Raw genomic sequence first — 13,768 nt, 5'->3', positions numbered from 1 at the left:
TTTCATTATTCACAGATAACATGATCATATATTTACAAAACCCTGTGGAGTCTTAAAAAAGTGCTTTAGAACTCATGTGAAGTTAACAGGACTGCAGGGTACAAGGATAACACACAAAAAAATAATTGTATTTCTATCTAATAACAGGAGTTTAAAATTATATACTTAAAAATACCTTGTATGTTAGCTTGCAAAACTACCAAAAATACCTGTCTTAAAATGTATTATGACCACAAATGATTTGAACACAAATATATTGCTGATAAAATTCAAATACCTAAATAAATGGAATGATATACCTACCATATTTACAGATCAACAGACTCAATATTTTAAGATGTTCATTCCCACCAAATTCATCTATAGGTTTAACACAATTCCAATTAAAATCCCAATAGGCTTTTTGAAGAAATTGACAAGCTATTCTCAAATGTATGTGGAAAAACTAAGGCTGTTAGAATAGGCAAAACAAAAATTAAAACCTTGATAAAAAGAACAAAGCTGGCAAAGATAGAGGACTTAAATTACCTGATTTCAGGACTTACTACAAAGCTACAATACTCATGTTATTGTCATGAAGCTAGACAAAGTGATCAATGGAACAGAACAGATCATCAAAAAATAAATCTACATCTCTCAGTAGACAACTGAATTTCTACTCAAGGCACCTACTAAATTTAGTGAAGAAAAAAGTATTTTTGACAAACAGTCCTATAATAACTAGATATCTACATAGGGGAAAATAACTTTGATTCCTATGTCATTCATAAATGTAAAAGCTAGAACAATAAAACATTTTGAAGGAAGATTCTGGAGAATATGCTCATGACCTAAGGCATAATGGTCTTTGTGGGGGGGGGCACAAAAAGCACTAATGAAAAGACTGATAAACTGAACTTACTCAGAATTTAAAGTCTTTGAACAACAAAATACAACATTAAGGAACTTCTAAGGCAAGCCAGAGGGAGGAGAGGAAGCATGTAACGCGTATCCTTTTTCTTTTTTTTTTTGTAACACATATATTCATAAAAGCACTTACATCCACATATATGAAAAGTTCTTATAAATTAACAATGAAAAACCTCACTTTTTAAAAAGGGTAAAGTCTTGGATAGAAAAGTCATTAAAAAAAAAATAAGAGGGGTTTCTGGGTAGCTCAGTCAGTTAAGTGTCTGACTTCAGCTCAGGTCATGATCTCAGGGTCCTGGGATCAAGCCCTGCGTTGGCTCTTAGCTCAGTGGGGAATCTGCTTGTCCCTCTGCCCCTCACCCTCTCATTCTCCCGCTATTCCTCTCTCTCTCCCAAATAAATAAATAAAATCTTAAAAAAAAAAAAAGATAGTTGGATGGCCAATAAGCACAGGAAAAGGTGCATAACAGAATTAGTCATCAAGAAAATGCAAATTAAGACCCAAGAAGATAACCATTTGATACCCACTAGAATGCTAGATGAAAAAGATTGACAATATCATCATTGGTGGGGTTAAGTAGAACTCTCACACAGAAAGAAGAGTAGGAGAATAAAGTCATACAATAACTTTGAAGAACAGCTGGCAGTTCCTAGAAAAGTTAAACATGCATCTGCCCTATGACTTAACAATTTTAACTCCTCAGTTTTACCTCCCAATAAAAACAAATATCCACACAAATACTTGTACTCCAGTGTTCATAGACACTTTTTCATTGTTGTCAAAAGCTGTAAGTAATTAAAATGTAGAGAAATGCAAATAAGAGAATGAATAAACAAACTGTTGTATCACTACAACATAATACCATTCAGTAAAAATACCATTCAGCAACATATATGAACCTCAAAAATATGTTGAGCTGAAGATACCGAGCACAGGGGCGCCTGTGTGGCACAGCGGTTAAGTGTCTGCCTTCGGCTCAGGGCGTGATCCCGGCGTTATGGGATCGAGCCCCACATCAGGCTCCTCTGCTATGAGCCTGCTTCTTCCTCTCCCACTCCCCCTGCTTGTGTACCCTCTCTCGCTGGCTGTTTCTATCTCTGTCGAATAAATAAATAAAATCTTTAAAAAAAAAAAGATACCGAGCACAAGATAACACATATTGCATGATTTCATTCACATAAATTTCAACAAGCAAAACAAATCCATGTTGGTAAATATGGAAAAGTGGTTGCCTCAGAGTATGTGGGGTGGCGATTGACCAGAATAGGGCACAAAGGAACTTTCTGAAATGATGGAAATGTTCTATATCTTGCATTGGGTAGAGGATATGTGGCCATATGCAACCATCAAACTCATTGAACTGAACATTTTAGATCTGTCCATTTTGTTACATGTAAATTATGCCTCACTAAAATATACATACACTCTTTGTAAATATATACCACTGATCAACAGATAGAAAGGAAGTGAAATTATTTATGAAGGGCACCAACATCTTAGAACACCAAACTATTTCTATATGGAATTAGTAACCCCCCTTGCAAATTATGTTACAGTGGAGACCAAGCACTGCAAAAGGCAAAGTGAACCAACAAATTGAGAGGACCATGCAGTATACACAAAAGGAGAGGTCCAGGGGGACAAAAGAAAAAGTTTAAGATGTAAACTTAACCATTTTACAACAGGTAATAACAGCTATTCTTTTATGAATATCAGTTGGCTACTTCATAAAACTTCTTCAGACATTTGCAATTAGTTATACATGCTTAATCTAAGTGCTTAAAAATCTTGATTAGGTTTTTTTCTCCCTATATGGGCATACTGACATTTTTTTCTCAATTAATCAATTTTGAAGATCCAACTGAAGAATGCTTTTAAAGCATCACTGAAGTAAAAATACCATCCTGTGGGAGTGAAAGTGAGGGTAATCCTAACAGCGTGTGCACCCTGGAGAGAAGAAAGGATCTTGGACTTGGGCTACTTAGTTTTCAGAACCTCAATTTCTTCATCTTTAAAATAGGCAAGGTAATACTTCCCTCAAAGAACTTTTTGGAGATTAAAGAAGAAACCATGTATAACATATTAAACACAGTACTTGGTATGTGCTTAGTGATCAATAATATCAATTTCTTTTCCTTACCAGCTGCACCATATCTTCTACAAAGAGAAGGCAAGCTTACAGAATTTGTATCTCAACGAGTGTAATTAGACCTAACCTTCTAAGAAGTTAGTGGAGAAAATCAAACCAAGTCGGAGTATACTAAATGTAAATGAATTTCTTTCCCATAGAAAAACACACAAAACTTGACACTTCCGTGTAGGGAATTGTGCTAGAAATAAACTGCCTTACACATATAACTCACACAATGTAATAAATTTACATCCAGTCTTGATAAGGTCACTTTTTTCTGAAAAGTACAAATGGAGAGTCACTAGTAACTGGCAGTAAAAAATATCTTAGGACATATATCCTCACCTGAGAAATGTTTGTATCTACTGGACACAGGACTCTGTCCTATAAACTAAGCATCTAACAAGTTGGGGATACAGCAAACATTTAATAACTCTACAGACAAAAAAATGAAGCAATGTGTACTCCTGCAAAATACATAGAAATTCAAATTTCTACCATGAGCAAGACCAATTTTGTGACCTCATTATATGTTTGCAGATTGAGGACTATCCTTGGTGTGGTGTTGAAAGAGCCTTGTTCAGTATCTTCCAAAACACCAGCTGCTTGGGAAAGAAGGGAAAAATTCCTGTATAAATTTCACCTTCTTCCCGGTTTTTTCTGTAGCATATGAAAGACCTATAGTCCCAGCCTGATTCCCTAGAGCTGAACACTGTGAGCAATGTGCTAAAAACAATTGTGTCTACGTTGTTTCAGTTTCCAGGAAGTTTAAAATAGAGCCTACAACCAGTATATATCCAGAAGATATCAGCTTCGCTGTTTGAACTTGGGCTCTCCTATCCTAGCCATGGGCTTCAATTTCAAGCTTTGAAGTCCCCACCAAACAGCTGGATGTTAGAGCCACGCATTCTGAGAAAACAGATAATTTCCTCATGATAAGGAAAATAGTAAAAAAGTCACTCTAATTTTTATAATGACCCTGTTACCCACCATACCCCACCACCCCACCTGCCAAGCATTATCTATCCATCTGCCACAGTGCAAGACTTACTATAGTGAATGAGGAGAGTGAAGGATGTAGTAGGAGGAAACAACAGTCATTGTGAATGGACAGACTCTTCTCATTGGTTACAATGATTAACTGCATATCTGTTGAAGTTACCAAGTGAGATAATCAATCTTAGGTCCAATGTTTAGAGGAATACAAGAACCACCACCAGTTACATAATAGATATATCAAGGGCACAGATGAAAGGTTATCATTTCTCTTTAAAAATATCTAATATTAATAGGTACGCAGATGAATATGAAATGGCAAAGTAACACATTTATTTGACTAATGAATTCCAAGTAACGATAAATTCAATAGGAAAGGGCAAGCAACTTAGTCATCTGACTCAACTCATTAGTAGTCAGTCAGTAGAAAAATCTCATTGTTCTGGGTCAGCCTAACATGATCAATGATTTGCTAGGATCAAATATTTAAACTACTTTTAAATACATGCACATAGTTCATTAATTTTCTAAAACACATACACATATTCTCATTTCTTAGGCCTTAAAAGTACTATGATCTTAAATATTTTGGGTTGTTAGGTGCTCACAACTACAAACTGTACTTGAAAACCACTTCCTGCTTCCCCTTCCCCCCTCCCCTACCCCAAAGAAAATCTTAAGAAATGAGAGAACAAGCACCAAGGTAAAGACTGTATATTCATGGGGACTATTAGCATATTAATAAACTGTGTTTCTATTTACACTTCCATCACCAGGGCTAATTGTTAGTTATTTTAAGGAAGGGGTTATGCCTTAATTAACAGCTCTTAGTAAATGAAAGCTGGTTGCATTTCTTAAGTATGTTCAAGTTTCACAAGTCTTTATTTCATACCAGGGATTCCAGTTCATCCAATACTTTTATGTGATGACACCTCTGATCAAGGAAGGAAGTCTTTAAAAGACCTTAAATAATTAGCTTCCAGAATAGAAGCCAACAAAAAGCATATTTAATGAGTAAGCTAATTATCTATCCCTAAAGCATTAACATCCATGCACATTTTAAACGAGGGAGAGTAAAGGGGATAGGAACACCTTAGGTATTTAATATTTCTAATTCTGATGTTTCTAAGGACTTCGCAAACTCAAGAGTTTAGGGGAAACATGCATCTTTGCAACATAGTGTTCCTGGACCTCTGCCCTTGCCAAATTCTGTCCTGTCTATGCTTTGGGATTGCTGGGGGGATTGACTCTAATCGCGTGCTTGGAGGAACAGAAAATCCCGCAGTTCCCATCATCCTAATCATTTCTCTGCTTACTAGTCCCCTGCACAGTTGCATCACCTCCTCCCACGATCTATTTGAACCATAACCTACATGAGGGTGGAGTTTAAAGTGATGCTTTCCCCAGACGAGGTATGCACGATTCTCTGTGTCCAGCTTCAACAGGAACTTAGCTTCAACAGGAACTCTACCAGAACCTAAAGGCCTCCCTGCCTTCAATCTTCTCTGGCATGTGCTTCACTATTGATCATCAACACTGCCATAGCTTCCCTGCCTTGAAAACAGGCAGAACTTCATGTGCACAGGAGAGATTTAAAGGAGAGGACCCCTTTCAAGCCACCCCTTTCCCAGCACCTACCCAACAGCATTCTCTTCTGTCCAGGAATTTTAAGAATGGCCTCTAGAAATAGCACCTGGATCCTTGACTGTCTAGCCAGGCAGTCTGATTCAGGTGGAAGAAAAGTCAGACCCTGTAGGAAGACTGAAGAATTTAGGACAAAAGACCACCGGGGCTTTACATGACCTCCAGTTAAGGAGGCCAATTAAAACGTGTGCCTAATGCTTCTCATTACCCTCTCTGTTTGCTTTGGTGCCAGGAACAACTTCAGGAAAATGGAGTGTATCTCTACACAATCTCGTCCACAATAAACTGTGAAAGTAGAGCACTTTATCAACCTCCTGTTTTAGAAGAATTAATTACAAATCTAGAAAGTTTTGAAGCAGCATATAAAGTTCATCTCTTCCACTTGCCTCTGCCCACACTATGACTCCTTCAGCAGCTCCTTAAAACAACAGAAAGGTAAACCAAGAGATCAAGCCAGCCTTCCTGGGAAAGAGAAAAATCTGTTCTGAAAGCTTTTTGCTCCTAACCAATTGCCAATTTGGCACTAAGCCTGATGAACTGGGTGTGGAGGGGTGGGTGGGGGAATCCTCAGCAAACTATAAACATAAGACAAGCATAAACACAGTTATAAATACCCTCTCTGAAAAATGCCAGTGATAGCCAAACCCAATAGTTTGGAAAAGCATAACTCCTTTCCCCCCCAAAAAAGAAATAAGTACAAGTACTTACAGTGTCATGAGACTTATCCTTGACATCATAGACTGTTAACTTTATTTTGGTCTCTTCATAGATGGGATACTCAGATGGGAATGTGACACCAGTCAAGAACAGTGGGTCTCTTGTTCCCTGTAACAGCACAGGCAGACAACTTTGATTCAATAAAGCAGCAACTGCAGTTGGTCCCATGCAGTGACACAGGAGAATGCAGAACGTGTGTCTGAGTCTGTTTGTTTTTCTAGGAAATGGTTCTATTGGAAGAGAGGTCTGAATCGCCAAATGAAGCTCATGGGCGACGGCAAGGCCCACAGCCCCAAATACTGATAGAGCTGTTGATAGTAAATGGCACCTCATCAGTGTCAGAGCTGCTCACAGTCTGGAAAACAATTTATTTCCATTATATGCACAACCCTTCCTTAGGGTCAGCTGTCAGTCCATTTAGAATACATTCAATGGATTTAACCTGAAATTCACACAAGTAATCTAAGATATTGACTGATCAAATTAAAACGAAGCTATTTTCTCATAAAGTACCATTCACTTCCTTTCTGTAATGATCCAGTTCAAAGTCATGCTCTGATGATGTCCATTTGTTTTTAGATGCTCAGCTGTGTTTTTCCTCAGACCGATTTGAAAACTAATGAATGAAACTAAATATGATGGATTTGGGGCTATAAAATTCTAGCTCAGGATGCAGTGCCTGGGGTATTTCAATGCCTCAGAACTCATTTTGAGGGAACGGACATCCAACATTAAATTTTACATCTATATTTAAATATGTATATTGCCAAATATCATTGCAATGTTTGCTAGAATTCAGTAAACCAGGTCTCTATGAGTTTCTGAAAGCCCAAGTTATTCATTTAGTCATTCATTTTTTCTCCTTTTATTAAACAAATACTTTTTGTTCAGCTCCGTGTTAGACACTTTGGAAAAAGACAGTCAATGAAACAGATGCAAACGGCGATGTATGTTCAAGCATGAACAACTGAAATGTGTCAAAAGCATTTCTTTTAAGTTTTGGTAATAATTTATGAATAATTAAACTGGAATAATACTTGAATTTTTTTTATCGAAATGAACAAGTTTACAATTTTAGTCAAGTTTTCGCTATATGAATGACACTATTTTTGTTAATTCAACTACGGCATTAACTACAAATCACACCAGCATTGTCACCTAAAGTTTCCCAAGGGCAGACAGACTCAAGGCTACATTCAGGATCTGGGTCATTCCCATCAGAGAAATGAGTCGAGTTCAGTCTGAATCATTTACTCCGGTGCCCAGGCCAGCACTGAGCAAACCTGGTCTGGGGTAGACTACTTAGTTCTTTACAGAGAAACTCCTCAGTCAAAACAGACAGGGCTTACAAGTCTGAAAAAAGGCACGGCGTGCTAAGGAGTTTAAAGTATACTTTCTGTAGTCCCAGATGTTCCAGTATTTCTCATTCACTAAGTTCGTGAAATATGCCTGATGAGAACAAAATAATCAAAAGGGAAACACTTCCTCTTTTGAATCTGATCCAATACAATAACAAGTTTCCTCCTGACACATTTTGAATGTTATATTAGTAACAATAAATGTAAATAGGAAATCTCTCATCTGATGAGTAATATTTACACCCTTTAGCTAGAAACATTACAGATTCTCAAATTAATCATCTACCTTTCTTTAAAAAACATGGTACTTTAAAAAGACACACAAATAGGAAAGAATATAAAGTTTCCATGGGCAGACTGAAGAACACAGGAAAAAATGAAAAGTGCGAGAACACTTAACTTCTCTGCGGGTACTTTATGACTCTCTTTTATTCCTCCCAAATTAGGTATTCATTACATTTAATTAAATATATATATATTTCTCTACTTGGTGATCTATTTAAGGAGTCAAAGTGAGATTTTTTTTTTCTATTTACTAAAGAAAAACAAGATCTCTTATGAAAAAAGCTCTTCTCTCATCTGTTTATTCTGGTAAGTTACCAATGCATGCTTAATAACCTCAGGTATGCTTTCCTAAATGACACAGGACAGGAACCTAGCATAGCTACAGGCCATGAACGAACTTATTTCAGCTGTTTGCTCAAACCCAGGGAGAGGCTGAGAAGGCGAGAGCAGGGCAGAGGAAGGCAGGCACAGGGCGCGCTGACTCACCTCCACAATTTCCGTGCTTGAGTATCTTTTCAGAGCCTGCTCCGCGGGGTGGATCACGGAGATCTGCACCAGTGTATTCAGCTTCCGATCACGAACGGGGGCCACAAGATCCTTGCATGCTGGCAATGACAGCAGAAAGAGAAAGAAAAACTAACACGGTGTCTCAGGGAAAAGTTCTGTCCCGAGCTGGAAGTAAACTTAGCGACGGCGCTGAAGGAAATCTCCTGGGACTCCGGCTGATTTTTACAGAGGAAGTCCCTTGGAAGTACCTTACAGAAATAGGAAGTCACGTGCTGCGGAGCTGCCCTGAGAGTTCATTTCCACTGACCACGTTTGCCGCTCCTGCTCCTCTCGGCCGCCCTGGGATCCCAGCTCTAACGTGTGACTCTGCACACACAGCTCAGGGACTTGAGAGACTTAATTAGTCATTAAACCCTGCGCTTTAATTCACACTCCTAGACAAAGTAAGCTGAGTCGGGCTATATCCGGGAAACTTCATGCTGTTCCTTATTGACATTGGCGGGAGTAGTTCAAACGTACCAATGCACCCTTGCTCGTTACCAGTCTGTTGGCTACAAGCAAACACAGCGACAGAAACTGGGCAGAGGGGCTACCCTACCCAAGCAGCGCACAAGCCCCAGGCGAGCCGCAGAGGAGGGGTTAGAAACGCCCTCTGTCTGGGATTCCAGCCAAGTCTGGGACTGAGAAATGTGGAATAAGGATGGGTTAATTCTTGCCCAGGGGCCACAAATGTAAGAACTCTCTTGAGACACCAGGCTCATATTACAGACTCAGCACCATACCATATTTACTTGAATATTTCCTCCTCCCACATATCATTCCCACAGTTTGGGGGGGAAAATCCAAAAATATATTCCTTTGCATCATGTCCAACATCTCTTGTCCCCTGGCTTTGAAATAGTAGTTTTACTACCTGGAGTTGGGTGGCTAAGTCTGATGCAAAGTGTCCTCACCAGAGAGGGTTCAAGTTAGGCTCAGCTGGCGGCTTAAGGCAGGCTGGGAGGACGCTGGGATCTAGATCCTTAGTGAGAATGTGCGGGGCTCTGTATCATCCTTACCCCACACTTCTGACTGCTGCGGGAAGGGACAGAAGGAGGGGTGCATTTAAACTATGCTCTGCCACTGCCCCAATTTACAGGACCTTCATCCACTGGGACCGAGGTACTACGGCTTAAATCCGAAACTTGAAAGCAAAGGAAATTTTAAATGCAATTATCACCTTTTAGTGGCTTACAGATATCTCATTTATAGAAGCAGAATGGGATAGAGAAAAAAGCAGGAGCTTTAGAACCAAACAGGTCTGGTTTTTGCCTAGTTCTATTAGCTAGGCAATGCTGGGCAAAATTTTTTACCTTCTTAACTCTTCTTGCCAGACTTGGAGATCCTTTTATTCCTGTATGGTATTTTGTCATGATTTTTCCTTACTTAAACCACCTCTATTTAAATGCCTCTATCAATGCAGGAGAGCTTAGGAGAGCATATGTGAAAAAAAGTAACAGCTATAGTTTATTTGGCCATCCTGATTTTTGAGGCATTTTGCTAATTATCTTTTGATTTCTCAACACAGAACTTTGACTTACTATTTCAGTTTTACATATTAAGAGCTAGAGGCTTAGAAATAGTAAGCACTCACACTCCCATTACTACAACCCTGGTCGTTTGTTTACATCATTCCCCATTAGCTCTATTTCTTTTCCTGGCTTACTGAATTCCTCTCCTACACAATGACATCTCTCTTTGGAAGACCCACTGCCATGATTCTTTATTGTCTGACCCAAGAGATCTACAGTTTTAGGAAACTGATGCGAGGTTTCAATGTTAACATATCTCCGGAAAGGAAAAAAAAAAAGCTAGATTTAGACTTTACTGTTCTTCGGTGGTTACTTTGATCATTTCCTCTACTTGCCTTATGAATGCATTTAACCTCATCCCTCATTCACTTGGTTATCTGCTCAGAGCGTACAGCTTTCTCTCCACTTACTGATATTGACTGTATCTGTCCCTGGATTTTAAAGCTGGAGTTTTTTCGCTTCAAACACACGCATCTTGCCCTCTTCCCGGTTGTAGCCTCATCTCTATCTGATGAGCTTATGACACCTTTGCTCAAAATAAGTTACTCGTTTTCAGATTTCTTATCAGGCTCGATTGTGGGCTGTGGTTATTTCCCAGAAGTGAGCAGCTATTCTCCATTTTATCAGTGAAACTCTCAGACTCACTCCTAATAAAAACAGAAAATCTTCATCAAACTGAAATGCTCTGTCCAACCCAATTTACAGATATCCCAATACTGAAGAAGCAAAAACAGCAATAGCGGGCATTTTGTATTTCTCTATATTCTATATTTAAAAACAGGCACAGAAAACAAAAACTAAACTTGTGTCTTGGGCAGCACATATCTCTTTTCTTCCCAAAAGCCCAGAGGATTTTCTGTTCCCTCAGTAGGATGCAGGAGGGTATCATGAAAAGACCCTGAGATCATTCAGAACTCCTGAGCTCTATTCCCACATTCCTTGTTTTTCAGTTATGTGATGTTAAGTCACAAACTCTTAGACACTCCATTTCTTCATGGAGTGTCTTCTTCTCTTTTCCTGTCTCTTAGGGTGGAGTTGAAAAAGACATTAGCCCCTTTTTATTAATGGATTTTTTTATGTAAAATAAAGTTTACCAGTATTATAATACTAATATTTACCTATGTGAATATAACATCTACCAATATTTAGTGTTTTATTATTTTGTAAAATGTTTTTTATTGACTCAGTCATATTCAGATACCTCCTTAAACGCTGTCACCAGGTCCAATATTTCTTTGTAAATACCAAACCAGTGCATGAGTCATTGCATTTCATATAGTGAAACCCATACACCCCATGGCTCTATACATACTGAAACTGTCCCACTGGAGGGGTGATAAACGGTGAGTGATTGGATTGCTTCATGGAGATACTACTCATTTGATCACTATAAAGTCTAACCCGCATCAGAATTGTTTGGTAGCTAATAAGGAAGCCTGGAAACTCTATTTTTCAGTCTTCCAACCACTGCCCATTACCCGAACAAAACTCTGCTCTGTATAAATGGCCTTTCTCAACTCATAAGACTAAAACAGTGCTTTGGGGTTTGCTTCTGTTGTTTTGTTTTATTCATTTAAGAATTTCTTGAGTTAAATGGGTAGTTAATAAATGCCTCTCTGAAATCATTCATATATATATAGTATTTTTATATACTGGTTTTGTTTTGGACTGAGCTATTTAAAAATGTTCCCAAAGTCCAGAAGACTACATATAGAAGACGCTGATAGGTTGGGATTCAAGTGTTCTTGTGTCCACTGAATAGACTGTTTTACTTTTTACTGGAAAGGGAAAAAACAGCAATATAGAAGTAATGAGTATTTTTTAAAAATCTATAATATAAAACTTTTATTTAAAAAATAAACTGGGTGGCGCAGTCGTTAAGCGCCTGCCTCCAGCTCAGGGCATGATCCTGGCGTTCTGGGATCGGGCCCCCCATTGGGCTCCTCTGCTGGGAGCCTGCTTCTTCCTCTCCCACTCCCCCTGATTGTGTTCCCTCTCTCGCTGACTGTCTCTCTCTGTCAAATAAATAAATAAAATCTTTAAAAAAGACAAAATAAAAATAAAATAAAAAAATAAAAGAGCTCTGAGCCTTTTTTTTTCCCTGTTAACTTTTCTATAGTAACTAGCAATAGGAGGGTTCACCTTCTACTGCCAGTGCTTTGAATGAGATGCCCAGCCTCATCCCCAGCGTGGATTCATACAGGAGACAGACAGCTCTCACTCGATGGAAGGGAATCCTCAGTATGCAAGCAAGGATAAAAATAAATGGAGCTTCAATATCTGGGGGGAGGCCTAGGCACTGAGCAAACTGGAAAGCCTATGCTGTATTAACAGAGGGGACCTCTATTCAAATTCATTGCCCGAAGAAATGAAAACCCACTGTGGCTTGATTTGAGGATTTGTCTGGGGCTTGAAATCCCAGTCACTGTGTAGGCTAATGCTGTAAGAACCACACAACATACTTCTGTGACTAGATTTGGCCTAAGGACCAGAGGTTACTAACCTCTGCTCGAGATGCTCTAAGCTACAACTTGGTGTCTTAGGAAGATAGCACAGATCATCTTTCGTTCCTGTAGTTCTAATATATGAGGGACCAGGGGCTAAGGGGCAGGGTCTGCAGAGTTGTTGTTAAGTTAAATATTCTCTCTATGCAGAAATACTGTTTTCACAAAATATCAGTTTTTGTTTCATTCAGCGGTCATTTCTAAATCATGTCAAGTCTCTTGAGTCCACACAGCCTTGTCATCATTCTAGCCAACTTTGGCTGGAAGCCTCAAACTGTCTCTAGACTCTGCTATCTAGAGTTCAGTTCCAGCAATAATCATCAGAAGCAGAACACAACTATTCATTCAAGTGCCTTCGAATTCAGCAGCCTTGGCCAAATCCTAACGTTCTAGGACCTGCATTTGATACGGAGTGTGCAAATGAGCAGAGATGCCTGCCACAGGCTTTCATAAGAGCAGGGGTAGGAGCCACTGGGATACTGTGAATTCGCAATTGACTCCTAGCAACTCTCTCTTTCTCTTAAGAACTCTTTCTTCTTTGAAGTCAGATCACTTTTCTTGCCTCACTCCATTTCATTTCTCTTCTTGCCATTCAGCGTTAGTGGCATCTAACAAAGTTTATACTCTTTCCTCCAGAACAAAGCAATGGCCACAAGCAAAGGAGATGGGGACAGGGGACTTTGACAAGAATTTCCACATCTCTATTTTCTGTTTTTACATTAGCAAAAAGAAAGTAAGGCTTAGAGGAGAAACCACACAGTGTAGCATAAAGAACATAGAGGAATGGCTTTTTCACTCAAGCACTCAAGATAACACTATATTTGAAACCTGGATCCAGCCTAAGGGGTTATGTGACTTTGGATAAATTATCTCTTTGAGTCTCTACATTTTAATCTTTAAAATGGATGTAATAGGACATATTTCATAGATTTGTTGTAAAGATTATATGAAGCAGTGTATTTAGAATGCTAGGCACATTATTATCATTAACATTAATATGAATATAGTTATGGTTCAACACAAAAATGGATTTTATCTATCCAATATTCTTATGATAGTTATATGCTTAAGATATTCCAGGTTGGTCCTAATTTTGTGTAACCTTCTGGTTTTTCAGTAAAAGCATTTTATTAAATTTATAGCTG

At 38.7% G+C, this 13,768-nt stretch overlaps 1 protein-coding gene across 8 annotated transcripts in view; it reads right to left on the bottom strand.

The window, feature by feature from the left end:
* Window positions 1–13,768, bottom strand: part of INPP4B (inositol polyphosphate-4-phosphatase type II B) — a 753,420-nt gene that overhangs the window by 328,320 nt on the left and 411,332 nt on the right. For all 8 annotated transcript variants that reach the window (XM_034661577.1, XM_034661575.1, XM_034661579.1 and 5 more), the window contains 2 exons: window positions 8,528–8,646; window positions 6,390–6,506 (listed from right to left, as the gene is read on the bottom strand). In XM_034661577.1, coding sequence (XP_034517468.1) covers window positions 6,390–6,506; window positions 8,528–8,646 — 236 coding nt within the window. The remainder of the gene's footprint in view (window positions 1–6,389; window positions 6,507–8,527; window positions 8,647–13,768) is intronic.

The sequence above is a fragment of the Ailuropoda melanoleuca genome, chromosome 5 (genome assembly GCF_002007445.2).
Source record: "Ailuropoda melanoleuca isolate Jingjing chromosome 5, ASM200744v2, whole genome shotgun sequence".
In the NCBI taxonomy this organism is placed as follows: Eukaryota; Metazoa; Chordata; class Mammalia; order Carnivora; family Ursidae; genus Ailuropoda; species Ailuropoda melanoleuca.
This window is presented reverse-complemented; position numbering and strand designations above follow the sequence as displayed.